Source organism: Pagrus pagrus, assembly GCF_965226575.1.
Source record: "Pagrus pagrus genome assembly, chromosome: 6".
Classification (NCBI taxonomy): Eukaryota; Metazoa; Chordata; class Actinopteri; order Spariformes; family Sparidae; genus Pagrus; species Pagrus pagrus.
In genome coordinates, this window is record NC_140190.1 from 30,245,102 (window position 1) to 30,266,517 (window position 21,416).

The 21,416-nt window shown below is 42.9% G+C and overlaps 1 protein-coding gene across 1 annotated transcript in view; it reads left to right on the forward strand.

Annotated features, from left to right (window-relative positions):
- gmds (GDP-mannose 4,6-dehydratase) overlaps positions 1–21,416 on the forward strand; it is a 173,794-nt gene that overhangs the window by 55,237 nt on the left and 97,141 nt on the right. Inside the window, exons 7-8 of the mRNA XM_084354445.1 lie at positions 1,009–1,113; positions 14,263–14,390. Coding sequence (XP_084210571.1) covers positions 1,009–1,113; positions 14,263–14,390 — 233 coding nt within the window. The remainder of the gene's footprint in view (positions 1–1,008; positions 1,114–14,262; positions 14,391–21,416) is intronic.

Below are 21,416 nucleotides of genomic sequence, written 5' to 3' on the forward strand. Positions count from 1 at the left end.
CCTTGCACCATTAGTCAAATGATTGTGTATGGCCATGTAAGGAATATGAACTCAGATCGCTTGATACCTGTGTGTGTGCGTGTGTGTGTGTGTGTGTGTGTGTGTGTGTGCGTGCGTGCGTGCGTGCGTGCGTGTGTGTGCGTGCATGAGTAGGTGAATAGGGGGTGCTTCAGTGCTCAGGCAACGTTTGAGCTCTCCACACACCCCGAGGCCAAACGTCTGACTGAAGACTGGAGTGGCTCTCGCTTTAACAAAGACACCTTTATATCCACAGCACTCAGCACTCACTCACTCTCAACACACACACACACACTCACAGATACACACTTACACACACATGCAGGCTGTACACGTGTGTGAGCGATCAGGTTTCATGCTCTGTTGTCTAAATGCTCTCCTCACCGACACTTTCCCCATCTGTCAGCGCTCAATCTGAGGCTGCTGCATGGGAGGCGCATACCATCGTGAGGAGGGCTGCTCCTCTATTAATTAGACTTGGGAAGCGGGGAGGTGGGTGTCGCCATGGCGACCTCCCTTAACCTCCAGTGTACATCCTGACCTGTGGCTTAATCAACGGGCGCCTCCCTTGGCTCGCTCTGGTATTCCCCTCATCACAGGAGAAGGGAGGAGGTGGAGGAAGATGGCAAGAGGAAAAGAGGGGAGAACTTTTTGTACAAGCCTGCTTTTGGTCAATCAGCAGGAGTCTGTGGTCCACGTTCCTGACGGTGAAATACGATCTGCCGCACTGCTGTGTTCAACTATGACATGTAGTGTAGTTACAACACAGAATCTGCCTCTCTTTTCTGGTCTTTCAGCAGCTTTGAGAGAAGAGGATCAGTTTCTTTCTCTGCTTAAATCATCACTTAAATTGAAGATTGAAGTGTGTTAATAGCTGTGTGAAAGCATGTGCACAGAGAAACAATCGGAAAAAACAGCTTTTGGTTTTGTGTAAGTGACATATATGTTTCTGTCACCCTGTTTCCTCTCCATCTCCGAATTTCCTCTCAGGTGCTGCGAAGCTCTACGCCTACTGGATCGTGGTGAACTTTCGAGAGGCCTACAACATGTTTGCTTGCAACGGGATCCTCTTTAACCACGAGAGCCCAAGGAGAGGTGAGCTCACAGCACGACACACATCCTGCTGCTCCATGTCACCACAATATCGTGGCTGTTTTTTGTGTTAATGTAGAAGTTTGTTTGTTGCAGCATCTGACAAGACGAGCTACTTAAAGAGCATTTTTAAAAGATTGCTTCAGGGCTGAGCATTAAGAGATCATATATCCATATATCCATATATGTAATATAAGAAAATGTGTCAAACAAGACAGGAAATATTTAAAAGCATTTATTATAGTGGCTAAATCTTTGAAACAGCCAACGTGTTTCGACCTCTTGGTTTTCTTTAGGGTTCCAAACAGGAGCAACAGCCAATAGGAGGCAATAACATTACAGGTGAAACAAATACAGAAAGATGTTGGCTTTTTAAATGACTAAACCAACATAATGAAGCCTTTTTAATGTTCTCTTCCTTGTTTGACACATTTTCAATCAATCAAGCTTTATTTGTAGAAAGATTTTTGTACAATAAAGTAAAACAAACAACACACACACACACACACACACACACACACACACACACACACACACACACACACACACACACACACAGGCAGCAATACAAAGAACAGGAACTTGGGAACTGATGAAGGGCCATCTTGAGTAAAATGCCTGAATAAACACTATCCTTGCTGAAAGAAATATAATACATACTGTACAGTAGGGTCAAAAAGCCTGAAAAAATCACAGACCTATATTCAGAATGCCTGGATTGCCTTATAGTTTTTGATTACAAAAGTTTTCTTAATTATTTTTTTCCTGTGTGCAGATAGGAGTTGGAAGAGTTTTATTACTATATTTAATGTAACATGACTTTATAATTCCTCTTACAAATATGTATAACAGCTAAAGCTCAATTTAAACAATCTACATTTTTGTGGTCAAAAATCTGCCAATACGCCATCAGTTATAAACTACTCTTCTGAGTTTAGATTTTATATATAAATACAGAATCCAAGCATGGACTCCATAATGACTACATTAATCCTCCGATGGTACAAATGCACCAACGTTTACATTTTTATAAACTTGAAGTTCCAGACGTCATGCACTCAAAAGCTCTGATCTCAATTTGCTATGTTATACCTCAGACAGGCAGCATATTTTGGCAAACAAAGCTTCATCAAAGCACCACAAGAGTGGTGTCACTTTAATAAGTCTGCAATTAACATCAGATGTGGGGGAAATTTAATTTAATTTGATTTACAATGACTAGTTATTTAGAACAAAGCACCTTTTGTTAAAGAAAAAACTCAAAAGCAAGACGTCAGGAAATCAAATCATTCTCTGAAGCCACAACACAACATTTCCAGGAACATTTTCTGTGTAAAAGCTCAAATGTATGTCACTAAAACCCAGTTGAAAAAACTGCAATCAACATAATAATTTAGCATTTTTCCCTGGCGACAATGATCTTATGACACATGTATTATACTATTAAAACTTAATGATTCCCAAAACTGATGTGCTTTTTTATTAGATGGCCTCTTAATGCACTAGTTTGTCAATTGTGAATGATTATATGTCATATGTTACAGTTGTGAGGTTAAAATTACCTTGTGAAAATCTTGACATCACTTGGCCTGAGCAACTGGGCTGAACCCACAATAAAGTGGTAAAACAGAAGGTACACCATTGTTGGGTTGTGTAAAAGTATTCAATTACATGCTCTATATAAAGTCATATTCATTCACCGGTGGAACGAGGGTTCTCATAACTACTTGACACGTACTCACACACATTCTGACACATAGTGAGTGGGTTGTGGTCACATTTTTAATATGTGCTCTGAGCCCCGAGGGTCACAGGCGCTGGTTTAACCCGATTTACACGCCACCGCGACCCAAAATGAATACCACATGACTGCAGCTCCAGCACTGTGCCCAGGTCAGCCGCTCAGGTGTTTATGATTTATCCCCTAATGAAGGCCCTAGCCACGACCCCAGCCAAGGTCAGGGGTCAGCCAATAAACCCTAATGGGTTACCACAGATAGATAGGTGTGGGAACTGGTGTAGTTTGCAGCCAGTTCAGCAAAGATGGTGTGGTCACCGTCGAGGTCTTGTAACGGAGAATTAGTTGACATAGTCAACCAGGGAATGACGTGTGAGGCAGACAAATGGGTAAAAACTAGTTGGAAGACAGCAGGAGTGATGGAAATTAGTTGTGCTGAAATAATTTGTCAGTCAACAGAAAATGTATCAAAAAAAATTATATTTTGATTAACTGTTAATCTTTACCAAATATTATAGGTACTGTAGTGCTGCTGAGAAACTCTGGCCCATAAAACAAAAAGCCGATTGGGACCGATAATCAGCAGTTTTCCAATTAGCAGTGTCTGTGCTTTTTTGCCACATCGCTGATAAATTAATTAAAAAATGTGCTACTTTGGCTCTGATTCAGCATCTCTGTCTGTAGCCACATCTCTGTGAGATGTCCTGTCCACAACAATTTCCTGGTTACATGTCCTCAAAAGTACCTCAAAATTGTTAAAGTATAGTACATGAGTAAAGTACTTGGTGTCAAAAGTTAGAATAACTAGTGATGGAATATAACGAACATTTTCATTTTTACTGCAAATCGATATTGGTTTGAAATACTGGTTATTTTTCTCCTTGATTACTAATTATCGGTATCGGTTGATGCGTAGTACAGGCACCAACAATTGTTGCGACATCATGATTTTAATAGCTTTTTAGTAAAATTTAAAATTGGGACACAAAACAATCATTCCCACTAATTGCAAAAAAATAAATTGCAATCGAAAAATTTCATAATTATTGCAATATGATTTTTATTTTTATTTTTTTTTACATATTTTGCATACCTAATAAATAATCAGTTGTCTTTGGGTTTCGGGTTTGGAAACTTTTCACTGTTTTCTGACATTGTACTAATGTCAGAAAATGTTCTACTAATTAGTTAATAGAAAATATTCCATAAAGTTATTGAGCATGAAAATAATCGTTAATGTCAGAGATGCTTGCGTCCTTTTCCACACATACACGTGATGACCTTATAAGGGCAAATCTAGCTGTCCGCTCAATAACACATCCTCAGTCTTTTGGTCCTTGGTCAGCTCTTTCTCATCTTCCTCTCTGACTCTGGTTCTATCTTTTCCATTCTTGCCACAGACTCACTCCTCTCCTCTTTCTTCCTCTCTCTTGCTTCATTCCCTTTCTTGCTGCTCATTTCTTCACAGTCAGCATTTCTGCAGCAGGCCATTGGGTTTAGTCCTGCCACTTCTATTCTCAGACTTACGGCTGTTGTTGCTCATAAAGCAGGAACGCTGCGCTGTGATGTGGCCAGATGTCCCACGGCTGCCTTGCACAACCCAGTGTGGGGCTTGTGTTGGCTGGATTGGCCAGTGTTTACCCAGGCCCCCGGGGCCCGTTGTGACCCGGCCGCTGCCGCACTGAGGGGGCGTTTGGCCGTGTACTCCGTCACCCACAGGAGGGCTTTAGAGGAGGAGTTTGTTCTTTTAGCTGCAAAAAACCCCCATGGCACATTTTCTCATAGTTGGAGTGTTAGGCTGTACTGTAAATTACACAGTTGGACATACATAACTACTGTACTGAGATGTGTTACTGTACAGAGAGAATACTGACTCAACATGGACATTTTCATGTACTTGGTGTTAAATAGAGCTCTTGAAGGCTGCATACTAATTCTCATGTACTAGAGTATGATATACATTCATACATGTAGCTGTCTGTAAAATACATTTTAGACTAGAATGGCACTCAGTAGAGCGCATACCTCTGCCAAGGCCAAACCGTTTGCCTTTTATACTCACTCATACTGTAGATACCAGTCACCTAAATGCTTACTGATTTCTGTTCATCAAGATCTATGCATTATTCCCTAAAAGAAATTATGTAATGAAAATGTCTTAAAACACCCTATATCACAATATTAAAAAAAAAGAGTTAAAGTTATAATAAATTCCTGGATCTGCTCCAAAAGTTAATGGAGTATATTCTGGGCTGAGACCCATCCTCCATCCAAGTTTTGTGGAAATCTGTTCCGTACTTTTGGCGTAATCCTGCTGACAAACCAACCAACCAACCAACCAACCAACACACAAACGGAAACGGGTGAAAACATAACCTCTTTGGAGGAATTAACACATCCCCCACAGAAATTGAGAAACACCCATGATTTGTATCACTATGAAGTTGGAAGATTGATGGGAGAATTACTAATTGGGAACACAGAGAGAGATGGGGTTAAAAATAGAGAGACTACTACAAAAATTGTGTTGGCAGATATACTGAGGTAAAAGAGAAAACACACAGTTCATCATCAACATCTCCAACAGTAAAAACTGCATCAAAAGACAAAAAAAACTCACTAAAATGTACAAAATAAAATTCTCTCTACTGTCTGCTCCTGTTGGTTCTTTAGTGATTTGACTTAAACAATGAAATGACGTATGACAGTCACTAATGAAACAGGGTTTTCATCACTCATCTGTTCTCAGGCACACCCTGACCATCCCCGCTTCGTCTCTGTTTGTTCACACTAATGTTGACTGCTCCTCCTGTTCTTTGTGCCACTTTTACCTCTGGATAATTAGTCACTAATGAGGGAGGAAGTCCATGATGTCAGTTTCAGTGGTACTGAAATCACCACCCCCTTCGCACACACAGGAAAAGATGTCATTGCCACAGGTTGCCAGAGGCTGTGAGTGTGTCTCTGTTTGGGAAACAAATAGATGTTTGCCTTTATGAGAGAGTTTTTCCCTTTAACAACAAACTCACTGAGTCTTGCTCTAATAGTGTCTGCTTCAGTGACCTACTGTACCACTGGCCAATCATCTTTGTGACGGAGTGTGGCGTGGTGTGATGTGTCACATAGGACGGTCTGGTGAGCTTAACACCAGTTTCCCTCAGACTCCCTGTCCCTCTGTAGGATTCAACAAGGAGCTCTGTCTCTCACAGGGTCCAGAATGACTTAATCCCAGAAAGAATGTGCTTCTGGTTTCTCTTACAGTTCTCATAAACACCTGAACGCTTCACCAATAAACAGCTGATCTCAATTGTTCTGCAGCGAAAGGTCAGAATCGGACAGTCAGGGAGGGAAAATCTCCCGGTGGAAATCCAGCGTGAAGCAAAGCAAACAGAAGCCCGCATCTGCCTGCCGGTTCACACCGCGGCTAGCTCCTTTCTGGTTAGCTTAGTTGTTAGCCATAACAAACAGCCCTCACACTGACTCTGAAGAGGGGGATTAACGTTAGCAGGGGTGCTAAATAGACTCCATATTGCTGTGACATATGAGACAGTGCAGTACTCCACAGTCTCTTGGCTCTTGAGTGATCAGCAGTGAAACCTGTGCAAATAACCAGTTCATATATTTATTTGGCCGTCAGATTCAACAAACACACGGCACCTCAAAGTACCCCAAATTCTAATTTTGACAATAAGAGACGAAACTCAAGTTTAATTTATAGTTATTAGCAGTCTGTTGATCTAAGGCTTTGCAGTAAATCAGCGCAGTAATGTTTCGTGTGTGTGTGTATCCACTGCTGCTACTGACCAGCTCCAGTCGTAGGCTAATCCCCTGGTTTATTTGGGGAAGTCCCATCCATCTCTCCACCCTGAGAGCTCTGTGGTTCACGCTTGGCAGTATAGAATAATATACTGTTATGTTAGGAGAGAAGACCAGTTAGCATTGGGGAAGTTAGAATAGCACTGCCAAAGTCAATGCTGCCCCCTCAAATACTCACACATACAGCCGCTGAGCCTCTACATGCCTCAGCTTCATCTTTCTGCTTTTGTTGAGGTTGAGCCCAAAAGGTCAGATCGCATGATAGATTTGTAAGAAGATATGTTTTCCATTTATTGGAGAGGTTATTTTCAAAGGAAATCTTCAGATAGGAATGACTCGGTCAAGGGGCGTCAAGGGGATTTTGCAGTATCTCGTAAGAGGGAGCTCGGCGGAGTGGGCGCTTTTTGTTTTTTGGTCTTTGGTTTCTCTGGGTGTTGATGAGAATGAGCTGAGTGAGAGCAGTCTAAACATCAGCTGAACTGTGGCCAGGTGAAGAGCAGAGTCAGACACCTCAAAACAGAGCTGATGACAGAGTCTTCTTCTTACTCCACGCCTTCCCACCCCCTCGTGTCACGTATACATAAATGTGCTTCCCTCCGCCTCAGCCTACCTTGGCTTCAGACATGTCATGTGGTTCTTGAGGTTTCTACCTTCACTCATCCCCATTGCCACCCTAAAATCTGTTTGTTTTCCTGGGTCACCATGGTAACCAAGAATCTTGTTGACAGACTGCTTGCTTTGAGCGATGCTAATTTCACCGTGAGTTGAGGACACCCTGTCGCCTTCCTAAATCTTTGCCAGGGCTTCTCAGGAGGATGATCGAACCCCGAAAACGTTGCGTTAGTGTCATTTGATTTACTCGACGGGAATTACGTTGTTTTTTTCGATACTTGGGTGTAACACTTTTCATTCGCTCTGTCGAGGTGGTGCTGAGCTCCGGAAAAACAAGTATCATCTACTCCCCTCTCTTTCTCCATACCCTCCCTTTCTTTCCCCACACCTTTGCACACCCTGTCCTGTCCATCCATTTTGTTGCATCACGCCCAATTTTTATAGAAGTGACTTTATTGGTCTTTGTCTTAGCAAGCTTCCAGCCTCATCACGGCCCTCCTCGCATCACATTTCTTTCTCTCTGCACCCTCCCTGTCAGTTGAGTCAGCCCAAAGCGAGGGCAACAGTCTGTCAGGTGTGAATAGACGCTGTGTTGGCGGAGCTGAGCGCATGACTTCTCTTGGATGTAAGGCAAATATTCTCCCTTCGTCGAGGCTCTCGAGATCAGTCAGAATGTGAATTGTGCAATAATGGTGATGGCAGACACTGACAGGTCTTTGGCCTGGGTGGAATTTGGCCAACTCAGAGAAGATTCCTCCTGCAGAATCACTCAGTATTCCTGCAAGTCAGGTATTTTGTTCATAACTCACAGATATAAAGGAAAATTTGGAGATGAGGACACATTAATTAAGATGTAAACAGGGCTACGAGGTCAACCTAAATCTTGAAACATGTGGGAGTGGAGGTAGAAATCAGATCTTCCCACAAAACCTTTCACTCCCCAAGGCCATTGCTCAAAGACAGAGTGGGATTATGGGATTTGCAGTTCTGGTTGAATTCCAAAACAGGTGTGTAAACCCTGTGCTGAGGTAACCTAAGGGTTTCTATTACAACTGTGGCAATCAAAATGAAGTCTTGCCGATTTTTTCTTCTTCTTTAGAACGTGGCCAGTTCAGACAAGCTCAGGACAGAAGTGACTCAAGTGTGAAATATCTGGAAAATACATGGAATGAGTGGTTTTTGTTCAGCTTTTTGAAGAAAAATAGCTGATTTACTGTCCTATTTTTGGAATGTGGCTCATTAAAAAAAGTCTGGGTTTCCAAGTCATTCCACGTTTTTAGTGAGAAAAGGGAGAACTTAGTAACATCCTACAAATCATCTTGGAACAGACTTGTGATGAAAAACATACCCCAGGTCTAAAGTTGGAAGAGCAGACTTGGCTGAGAAAGGAAGTGGATGTTCTACCTGTAACTGTGACATTAAAGATCAGCTTGACAAATGTTCTACATGATGCAAGATTTGAATGTACTCTGCTTTTCTGTTTTTCCATAGCTAATTTGCCGTTCGGCTGAGCCATGACCACACATTGTGACTTCAAAACAAATGTAACAGACGAGTGATGTGAAAATCACGCTGCGGTTGAATCTCAGTTAGCAAATGCACATAAATACACAGAAATATAAATGAGTGTTAGTCAGACATCTTGAGGTCTGAGTGTGTAAGGTCTGGGCCGTCACACAGTTTGAAGACAGACTTCATAAGTCACCTTTCTTTAGCAGCGTGCTTCTAACAACAGAATCTGTTGAGTAACCAGGGCCAGTCAAGCCAAAATCCCCCTCAAACCCACAGACCCCTCCCTGACTCCCCCACACCCGAGCCCCCAGCTGACAGCTCCCGTCCCCATCCTGTCTGGGCCCACATGGCCTGGCTCTGGATGGGAGACATCTCTGCACATTTCTCCTCACCCTCCTCCTCCTCCCTTTTCTCTCTCCATGCTTTAGCCCAGCTGTGCCAACGAAGCCCGTGTGTTACGTTTTTCCTGTCGCTTCTCTGGCCAAAAAATGAAAAGGAATGATGGAAAAAAATAAAAGAAACGGTTAAGTGAGAATGAGAGAGAGAGCGAGAGAGAGGGAGAAAGAGATTGAGTGTCCGTTTCTGGCATGGTTTTTGCTGTCTGCTCAGTTTTCACGGCCCGTGGTTTTATTAGACTTTCCGCCGGGCCGCGGGCAAGGTTAAACGGCCACCGCTGCCCCGTTTGGGCTTGAAACCTCCTGTTAGCCCCCCTGGCTCCCCTCGCCTGCCTCCACCCCCTCCTCCTGGCTATCCTGCGGTGCCGCTGCCAGTAAAGGAAACACATTAACACCCGGGCCAGTAACAGAGCAGGCTTTGTCCACAGCCAGGCAAGCCGGTCCGTTAGGCCCACGCTCTGGTCCACACCGCACCAATTAGAGCAGGCAGGGAGCAGAGCCACTCCAAACAGAGGTGTGAGCTTTACAAGGAGACTACAGGTGTGCTCAGGGGGAAATAATGGACTTTATTACTGATTGGGTGTACTGTGCTACACTGTATCCCTCTGCCACCTTTTTAAGAGCCAGCTTGGCTCTGCAGAGTTTTGACAACCTGTGTTTAACCTGCAAACTTGAGTTTCCCTTGGATGTTGGATCAAATCAAACCACTGCCTTCCAAATTACTGTAGTTACCAATCTGGGCTCTTGTTACTTTGCCGCGCCCCACCAAGTCCCAGTACACAGTCCAATATGGAGAGCTGGAGCTAATTCAAAATTTAATTGGCATGTCATCTCTTGGTTGTTTTTTGGTTAATGTTTTAATCTAGAAATGTAAAAAAACAAAAATAGGAATTGTTCAACACGAGCTTTCAGAACTCAAGGTCACATTACAAAATTGAATGTTTGTCTGACCAACAATTGAAACTCCCCAAATTGACACTGGGCAATATGGCCTTTAAAAAAAATCACAATACAGGATATTTGGAAATCTCTTCAAAAGCACTTTATGAATGTATATTAAAGGGATGATAATTGGTACTTACACAAAATATTAATTTTGAGAGTGAGATTTTCTAAACAATCATCATCAGTAATGTGGATTTAATGACTCGGTGGGTAAAGACAAGTTTTAGATCAAGTAGAACAGTCTGGTAAGTTCAGAAATGACATCACTTTACTGTAATACAGCCTTTAAAACTGAGACGATATACTGTATACAGTGCGAGACGATATTTACGATATATATTTTTATATTGCAATAAAGATAAGTATATTGTATGTATTGCCCTGTCCTACTCAGAGTATTTAATTTACACTATAAGATGCTTAAATAACAAGAAAAAAGGCTTTAATTAGCAGTTTTGCTAGTTGTTTAAAGCTGTAAATTCTAGCATGTGAGAGGGTAAACGATCAATTATTTTTACTCTTTTGTTTGATAAATGTCTCAACGACTTAACTGAAAAGCATTCTAGCAATTTAGTATGCATTTCCATACAGTTGTTAGACTCACAAGACACACATTTAGACAAAGAACAGTCAGACAAGCTGCAGAGGCAGATGAATATCTTGACTTTAAATTCCTAACAAACGGTCAAGATCCAAAAGCTCTGGCTTTATTTTACTTTCTATGATGCAGCTTTATAGCATCTTTTTATTAGACCCCCCATGAAAAACCCATGTCCTTAAAACTTTAAAACACAGGCTCTCCGTTAGAAAGTTAAGATGACGTCACAAGGTTGTTTTCTCAGACATTCCAAAGTTCCTCCTGATCCACAGAAAACATACATCTGTCTCGGACTGAGCAGTATTCCTCATTACTAGTTGACTGATGATGTGTAAAATCTGTGGAGTTCCCCCTTTTAAAATTTGAAATGTATTATATTTAGTTTCTGTCCATTGACTAATTGCCTAATCGTTTGAGCACATGCGAAAGGTGTGTGTTCGTGTGTGTGTAGCTGTGTGCTGAATAATCCCCACCCTGTGATGAGCCTGTCAAGCTGATATGGATGAGAGCAAGCTGATAATCACGGATGTGTCAGTGACAGATGAATAGTTGCTTAACATTTGACTACAGTTAGCAGGAGAGGTTGTACCTGCCAGAACAGATGACCTGCCAGGTTGGAGAATGGCCCCGGGGCCCGATGAGACGATCATGCAAAGTCGGGACAGGTTTGACATCGGAGGGGTTTTCCATCGACTATTTATCTACGCTCTGTGGACATGTGCTATGTCCTAATGAATTAAGTGAATAACATTGATCCACAGATTTCTGAACAGTAGATGGATTCTGAGATAAGGGCTTGTAGGTTTTTGTGTAAAGGAGCAGTTCACCACAAAATCACACATACATATATTTCCTCTTTCTTGAAGTGGTATTTTTCCATCTAGGTAGTTTTGGTGTGAGTTTTGGCAGGATCAGCTGTAAAAATGCCTTCCTTCTTTTGAAAATAATATAGTGCCAAATGGCACTGGGCTTGTGGTGCTCAAACTGGTAAACAGACACAATTAGAAAAACTCAGCAGCAATAGCTCTTTCCAGAAAATCATGACCTGGTTACTCAAGATAATCCTTGGACCTTGTTGCGAGCAATTTTATGTCGGAACTATTTTCTTCCCATATCACGGCATATAGAGAAAGCGGGCATCTACTCATGGGTAAGAGGCTAGCCAAAGAAGCTAAGTAAGCTTGCTAACATTATAACTCAGTAGAGGAGGACGCCATTATTGTTTACATCCCGCGCTGTCACGAGCACAAGCCTCTGGTCCATGAGTACTGTAGATGCACACTGCTTTCTGCGTGGTGATGAGGTTAGCGGGTGTAGTTCCATAGAAAGAAAATAGTTCCTACATGAAACTGCTCCCGAAAAGGTCTGTGGATTATCTTATTAGCTAGCTGTGTTAGCTTAGTTAGCTAGCCTCTCATCCATGAGTAGATGCACACTTCCTTCTGTGCGGTGATACAGAAGAAAAACAGTTCCTACCTCAAACTGCTCACACCAAAGTCTGTGGATTATCTTGAGTAATCTGGTCATGATTTCTAGAAAGAAGCACTGTTGTAGAGTATTTTTAAATTCATATTTTTGCCACGTTGAGTGACTTCTAGTTCAATTATATTCGATAAGGCAGACACCTCTGTGGACGTTATCTCCAAAACTGCAACGCACACCAAAACAATCTAGATGAATAAATAACACTACAGGTAAGAGGAAAAAAATATTTTTTTCATTTTGGGGTGAACTGTCCCTTTAAACAAAAATCTAGTCTAATCTCAATATCTGTCTATTGTTCAGAATTCTGGAGATCAATGTTATTCATGCATCTATTAGGACACAGCATGTGTCTACAGAGCTTGGCAATTCACATCAAAATAATCTGCATGGATAAATAAAGAAAAAACATAGATGCATTTTTTGGTTTTGGTGTGAACTGTCCCTTTAAGATAGCACTTGTGGTTTAGTAGCACAGAGACAGACTGCACAGAGCCTCATTTAAACTATTAAACTCCTGCTCAATATGGCGACAAAGCAGCGTTGACACAGGGGCCATGTGACCCGCTACCAACACACAACATGCTGTATTTTCTCAAATAAGCGTGCCTAACCTTCTCTGGTCTGTTTTTGCTCAGCCTGCCCAGGGCTGTCACCTTCCTATGAAATAATTACTACAAATTTGGTGCATTCGCATGATTGGGTTCATGGGATTTTCCTGTGTCTAAATGGAGGCTCTGCTCCATGTCAGGGCAACAGTGATACAGTGTCGAGACAGAGCGGCTGCATTATGGCCAGGATGGGCGCGGAGCTAAAAGGCAACATTCATCTCAGACATGATGAGTTTAAAAAACAGCATGTAGGAGCTCTTAAGAGGTCTCGAAGAGGTTCACGCAAGGTTGTGGGAGATTTATGTACAGTGGAGATGTTGTGTTGGCTAAAAATAGCCAAGTCTTTGATGCAAGCTTCAAGCTTTCCTTTGAAATGATATTTTCACATATCTCCACATATCTGCCATCTTGGCTTTTGAACATAAGACAGAAGAGCATAGCCAGAGCTAACCCCCTTAAACTCTAATAAGCTGTTTCAACTAAGATGGTGGCATTATTAGACATGACACCCTAATATTTAGTGTTGATTTCCATCAGTATAATGCTGTGTTTGGGTTGGAGGTCTGGTGCTTTTATCCGCAGGCGCTCCGCGGCATCTTTCCCCCCGCAGCAGGAACAGAGAACATGACACCGGCCCTCGGTGTCCCGCCAAAAACACCCAAAAACTCCTCTAACCTTACTAGTGGCACAGAAATAGTCATTAGGAGCTCATTTGTTTTCCCGCGGATAATATCGCCACGTGTGCCGGCTCAGAATGAGGAGCACCGCTGAGCAATCTGGCAGACAAATATGCTGTCGATTGTGGTGACTTTGGACTGGACACTGCACTGACAGAGCCAGGGTGGTCCTGTTTGGTTGTCATTTTTCTGTGGAACTTCCCTGTTCCTTGTGTTTTTTTCTTTTGGCGTTAACAGCCTGATGCTCAGATATTTGTCTTGGCATCCAGCCCAGCTTTGACACTGAAACAGTGAATTAGAGAGGAAAATGAGAGAGAAGGAATCTAAAAGCTGTAATGTGAGGTAGTAACAAACTGATTTGACTGAGGGTGGCTTTTTGCTTTGGCTAAAAAGGACTTGGAGCAGCAGAAGAGGTTTGGAAGTCTCTGTGTGTGTGTGTGTGTGTGTGTGTGTGTGTGTGTGTGTGTGTGTGTGTGTGTGTGTGTGTGCGTGTGTGCGTGTGCGTGCGTGCGTGCGTGCGTGCGTGCGTATGTAGGTGGGGTTGGGTGGGGGGTGGAGTGTCATGGGGAAAGTTGGTAGAGACCTCCAAACTCCATCTTCAACGAGGAGGCCTCGGTTTCATTTATCTGCTCTTTGTTTCTCTGTTCCTCACTATCTGTGTTTGTATGTGTTGGACCTAGCTGAACCTCTGTAATATTTATATCCCGTATAAACTGTAATGAATTCAGAAGATGCCTACAAAGTATTTTTTATGTATGTGTTTTAGGTGCAAACTTTGTGACGCGTAAGATCAGCCGTTCTGTGGCAAAGATTCACCTTGGCCAACTGGAGAGCTTCAGCCTGGGCAACTTGGACTCCATGAGGGACTGGGGCCACGCCAAAGACTACGTGGAGGTAAAACACACAGCACCATAACCGCACACAAGCCCAGAGAAATAGACACAAACTGTGCGCGCAGTGCTTCAGAGTTGAACAGGGTTCAGATGTGCACATAGCATTAAACAGGGCATGTTTTCCCAGATCATTTGAGGCCGCAATATGCGATCTGCATGAAGCCTCCTATGATTCTCTGCCAAAAGAGAAACAGAGATAGAGAAAGAGAGGAGAGAGAGAGGGCCGCATGCTGTGAGGCCACAGACTGCACTCTGGTTTCCCACAATTCACCCATGTCCCAGATCCCTTCAGGCCCCCATTGCCATTCCCTGAACGCCCGCAGAAGAAAGAGAGATATTAAGGGAACGCTGTGTCCTGGGGACGATGACAGAAATATGGTGTTTGTCTTAACGTAATGGTGCCAGCAGCAAGCAGAGAAAGGAGTGGAGAGATAAAACGAACAGTGGGGTTGTCATGTCCAGGAGCAGACGGAGCTCAGTGTTTCTGAACGTGTGTTTTTCCCCTTGTACATGTGTGTGTAAGGAAGCGCACATTCCTGTGTGTGATAGGTTAAGGTTGGAACACGTGTGTGTGGCTGTCGAGATGAAAGACTCGACGGGTAGCCATGTCTGACAGTAGACCCCTCGCTGCGGACCGTGTTATTATTAGGAGGTGATGGTGGCAGAGGTGGCGGGGGGTGCTCTTTGAGATGGGAGTGGGGGTGAGGAGGTTATGGCGGGGAACCTCAGTGGAACTGCACATCACAGTGTGGGGTCACTGCGTCAGAGCAGGGTGGAGGTAAAGCAGCAGCTCACGCTGTTAAGGCGAGGCGCTGAGCCGGCAATGGCGTCAGTGGAGCATCAGTCACTGCCTAATACGGGAACAACTTTTTTATCAGTCATATGAATAATAAAAAAAAAGAATAATAAAACACCGCAATGAATAATTTTTGCCTCAGAGTTAGGACGTCTGACGTGAATTCAGATCGGTAAAATGTTGACTTTACCTCATGAATGTACAAAAACAAGAGGATAAAGGTGAAAAACTGTTGGGAAATAAAGGAAAACTGGATTTTTAAGTTGTGAAATCAGTCCGAGTATGATAAAACTTTTCATTCATTGATAAATAGTCACAGATTAAAGATTAAGCTCACAAAAAAATGGCCCCAAACAGGAACATTGGTTCAAGAAATATTTAATCAGAGAGCTCAAAATGGATTTGTTGCATCACTTAGCTGAATTGAGCTGGAACAGCTTAGCTGCTCGGTGTCTTCTTCACTGCAGGCTCATGGGAACTGTAGTATTTATAGAAATTGAGCTGACCAAACCATAGAAAAACACAATTTCTTATAAAGTAAAAATATTTCCGACCCTAACATAAACAACTGTGTGATTAAATTATCCAGGTAACTTTGACGCGGCTATTTTGAGAAATAAAAGTGAGGAAAAACAACTTCCGGACACCTGGAATTACCATGTGAAACAACATGACTGCTTCTCATCCTCGTCTCTGGGTCACATTCAGGAGGTTTTTTCATCCTGTTATGTTAGTCTGACTGACCAGTTGTGTACTTATGTGTTGTACGTGCTGGATTTGTGTGTGTGTGCACTCGCCTGTCCAGTGCACCCTGCCTTGAGACGCTCCAGGTTTCCTGTGGGAACGGCCGACATTCCAGTTCTGGTGAATCAGGCACCTCCTCACCGTGCGTCTCCAGTTTCGGAAAGGCGGATTTCGGGAAGCCAAACAGAAGCCCGAGGTGCTGAGGGGAATTGATGTGGAGGAGGAGGAAGGGGGAGAAGATGAAGGCAGGAGGGAAACAGACGTGTGTTTGTGTGACGTTTGTACGTTATGCATAAATGAACCATCTCTTCTGCTGGAAGTCCACCCCGCCCTGCAGACCATTAAAGGCCGCGACTGTCACCACGACCCCCTCTCTCTGTCTCACTTAAGAACATATCCATCCAGTCGGTGTCAGCACCATGTTGCCATGGCAAAGCCAAACAACTGGCAATTTGTAAACAGAACCATGTGTGTCTGCTTTAGGCTGACAACTGCTTTTCCTCCCTCCGTCTCTCCCTCTCCTCACCCCACCCAGGACAGGGAAATTGCTTGTAATTGGCTGTGGATGGATTGCGGGTGGCAGGAGGGGCGTGCTGTGTGTCTGCTCTAACGACGTCTGAAGGCGTGCGGCTGGCTGGGCATCGTCTCAGCCGGGTATCGAGTGTCTGTCCCAGGCAAACAGACAGACCTGGAGCTGCCCAGCAACTCTCAATGGAGGCCTTTATTATTATTACGGTGTTATGGAATAGATGCTGGGAGCTGAAGGTTTCAAATCGACAGATAAAATGATTTAAATCCCCCTGATCTCATTTTCCTCAAAGAAGTTTAGCTGTTGACTTTTTCAGTGTTGTGATGGTGTTTGAAACATTTATCCACCCCTTTTTTTTTTGAGTGCGGTTTTCTGGGATTTGGCGATACAGAACAAATTTCTGAATCTGAGCACGCCAAAGAGAAAAGGAAACCCACAGCGATCGCTCACTGAAGGCTCCATCTGAGCAGATAAAGATGTAGGAGTCTGCCATCTTTACCCTCCTCCCTACCTCCTTCCTTGTGCCCCCACCCTGAGTTGGCCCATGGTGGGTACAGCTGTTTGGAGGCCCCACTACACCTCCTCCCCTTCTGGCTGCAGAGAGTCATTTCCTGTGCAGAGAAGAGGGCTGGCTGGGAAGGAGAAGGAGCAGAAGTCGGCCGGTGGTTTTGGCCCTTTCTCTCCCCTCGGGCTCCATCCTGCCTCACGTTCCTTCTGTCTTTTTGTCTGTTTCCTCTGCTGCCTCGTGTTCTTTTTATTCTTCGTGTCCCTCCGCCTCTTAACCTTTTACTTCGTGGTGTTTTGTACTCCTGAAAAGCTGCGTCACTAGACTAGTGACTCCCTCCTGTCCGGCTCTCGTTTGTTACCACCCAGTTACCAGATATTTCCCTCTGACATCTAATGAGCGGCTCTTATTTTTCCTCTGACTGGAGCTGGCATTGTGGAGCAGAAACTGTTGCCAGATGAGATGTGGCTGACCCGCTGACACACCGTCCCGACAACCCCCTCCTCCCCGCTCTTGTCTTGTTCGCATATTTATTTTCAAAATATAATTACCTGTGAAATTCTGGTCCGTGGAAGGCGTTTCCTTGCAGGCCTCAGGTGTGTGTGTGTGTGTGGTTGCCCCTGTGTGGCAGTAGCTGTCTGATTCCTGGCATTGTGTGGAGGCCGCGAGGTGACAGGACAGCCCTGATGGTGTCATTTTTCACCTCTTTTATTTTTCTTATCCTTTTTTTGTCTGCTGCAGCTGCCTCTCTGTGCAGTAATGGTTACAGATGAGGCTAATTAGCCAATCACAGCACAGATCAGGGCCAATCACAGATGATTGATGAGAGCCCTGGGCCATTCATCACGTGTTTTTGGCTTGGGAGGTGACAGCGGGGGCAGGCTCGGGAACTGGGTACAGTAAGCCTGACATTTATGTCTACATCTTGAACTTTTTGCTGAGGCGTTTATCCACAGCGACTCAGCGCAGAGAAAGGCCTCATTATCTTTCTAGAAGACATTTTGACAGGAGTTGAGGCTGTGGATGGACACTGATTGTTTGGCTGTGGAGATCAGACATAAGATGTGTTTAAGCTTGACAGCCATTTCTAATAAACACACAGTATGTACTTTCTGCACCTACGGGGTCTCACAAAGACGTAGTTTGACTCTGTTGTGAAAAAGTGTGGGATCAATGGAGTTGTTGTCTTCATTGTTAAACAACCATTGCCGATGAAGATGTACAATATGTGGCAGAATTATTAATGATTGAAAGTATGAAAGTTTCATGTCCTGTTTAGTCACGTTCGCCGACTTCCTTCCTCGCTCTCTGATGTACCCGCAAATTAAAGCAACAGGTGACCAAATGAAATGCACCCTTACCTTAAGTAGTTCACAACTCAAACAATTATTAAAAAGGGCTAGTCATTTTAATGTGGACATTTTACATATTATATATTTAAATCAAAAGATGCAGGAAAAAAAATTGAGGTTCATCAGAACTTAAATTCATGTATTCTAACAATTCAGTTCATTTTACTCAATTTGCCAAACAGCCAAGCAGATAGTTTTCAGCTACTGACTGCATAGTTTTAACCAGGGCTGCATATAAAGATCATTTTCATTATCAATTGCTCTTGTTTTGGTGCATAAAATGCCACAACAACAAAGGCTTCTTTTTATTTGCTAGATTCCACGGTGTTCGGTCAGACCAACAGTCCAAAATCTGAAAAAAAAAAATAACACAACGATCAACTGAGGAAAATCAGCAATATTCACATTTGACTGTTTTAAAGCAATTTGTCTGGTTGGGCTGTGATTATTTGCTCCTCTTGGTTTGATATCCAGCTCATATGAGAATGTTGATGTAATATCAATATTGTTATAGGAGTCTATAAATGTATACTAGGTATCGAGAGATAGATTAGATGTCACCTTTAACTGATCTAAAAACCTGCACGACAGTTAAGTGATACAACAATTTGAAATTTGTCCACCTTTAACCACATGTTCATATTACCTCACTATTTTCATACCTGTAAGTGTCTTAACATCTTCTGAAGGCACCCTGTGACATGATATCACATTATCTGTGTCAAGGGATGTATAATGTATGTATATACTTTTACTCTGTGGCATAGATAACTTTGTGCGTGTGTGTGTGTGTGTGTGTGTGTTATATGCGTGCCTAGATCTTTACAGCAGTGATTCAGGGAGCTGATAAATACCTCTGCCCGCTCTGTACGGTTTTAATAAACACAGCTGGAGTGGTAAAGAGCTATAATAGGAGCTAATAGGGCAGAGGAGAGGGAGAGTTGGGTTTCATCACCAGAACCTCCTGACGACAGCTACAGCTCTACGACCCCCAATCACACCCCCCGTGGAACAGTCATAATGTGCGCGTGTGTGTGCGTGTGTGTGTGTGTGTGTGTGTGTGTGTGTGTGTGCGCGTGTGCGTGCACTCTGCAGGGGGTAAGACCGACTGTAGATCATTTAGTGAGAGACTGTGACAGAAGCTACCGTCATGTTGACATGGCATCCCACACAAGTAGGATGAGTAAGCGACAGCAGCTGTGAGTGTGCACGGGTGTGTGTGTATGTGTGTGTGTGTGTGTGTGCGCGCGTGTGTGTGTACAGGTTTTGTGGCGTTAATTGCAGGTGAAACTCGACCCATGGCCTTTCGCAGCAGCTCAGTAAACTGGGGTTTGCCCTCCTGTGGCTCAGAGCAATAAAACCTCCCTGAACCTCCTGCAAACTGAAGCATGAACACGCACGCACGCACGCACACACACACACACAAACACACACACACACACACACACACACACACACACACACACACAACCACACACACTTCATATTTGCTTGTGTTTTGGGGATTCAATAGTTAAAATACTTTCCTTGCTCTGATTTTGTGTAATAAAATCCTGAAGGCGCACAAACTTTTACCATCAAAATAACTGTTTTGCTTGGGTTTTTTAAGCAGGTTCCCTTAAACTGCTTTTTGCACAAATATAAATTCTTACGTACCCAATAGTTGTTGTGTTTTTCTTCAATAAAAGACGCTGACCTCTATAGTTTACCTAAAAGCAGTCCTCTTGCAATGAACACAGCAGAAAAAACACTTCTGATGACTTAAAGTTAAAAGAATAATAAGAAGGAAAGCAAAATGAGCTTCTACATTAGACTCAATCAAAAGCAATAAAAACGTTAAATGTAGTATAGTAAAATATCTACATAAAGTATTTTTTGTATTGTTGAAAGTTATGTTTTTGTATTTATTTTGTATGCAAAGACAAATTGCGAGTGTCAAGCGAGTTTCCTTTTTTTTTCTAAATATAGCTTTAAACTCTGATAGTGTATTGTAGAGGCTTGTTTTTATTTTTAGTTTCAGTAAATGGAATCATGGTACGTTTGGTACATTTTTTGTCATTTTTTGTTTGTTTGGTACAAGCAAGTTTCTCTTGATTAGAGAGTATTTTACTTGATTTTAGCAGGTTTTTCGCAAAAGCAGTGTATGCAAATTAAATTATTCTCTGCAAGACTGTTCTCAACTACAGATCCAAAGAAATTCAGAAACCTTTTTTTAACTGGAAGATCTGATATTTTAATAACAACTGGATAGACTCTTTTTGTATTTTTTGTTAAGTAGGTGATTAAGTGATCCATTTTTTAAAATCCTTTTCTATAATTAAATGTAAGCAAATTAAATGTAAGCAAAGAACACACGTGATTTCGACACATAGGTGCAGAGGGGATAGAAGAGAGTTTCACATGGATAAATACACAGGAAAGAGGCACAGGAGGTCAGATATGACGATAAGATTAATGAATTGGGTGAGAGACTTAAAATAAATCTCCAGGGAGGCACTCTTGCCCAAATCCTAAATCATTAAACATGTCCTGAGTATTTACTGTGGCAGCAGACCAGAGGGACAGAGAGAAGAGGTTCAGGGGGAGTCACAGAGCAGCGATACCGAGGATATTCACAGTCCAGATAATTTAGAGCTGAGGGAAGATAAATGGAGAAAGATTGTGTAAAAGTGACTCCCTCTCGCTGCTCCAACAATAGAAGCAGAGATAAGTGGCTGCTCCATTGCAGGAGAGAGTCCAGGGTTTTTTCTGTATGGGCCCAAAAACAGAAACAGAAACCTGATCCAGGAGGTGTCCTCATTTCTGGGGTGAGATTCAGACGTTTTCAGGGAACGTCTTTCTTTTTTTCCCCAGTTCCTGTTCTGTTCATTCCCCTCTTAACACTCTGTTTTGTTCCTGATCAGTATTTGGCAGTACAGCTCAGGGTGACTCGCTGAAAGAACTGGATCAAAACTGCGACTGGCTGAATTATAGCTGGTTAAGGGAATAACAGAAGGGTTACCGGAGGCTGAAAGTGCCTCTGTGTTTCTACAAATAATATTAATACTACGGTGTTCCTACTGGAAATATGGTGGTTATCATTGAGCCTGAATGATGCCCCC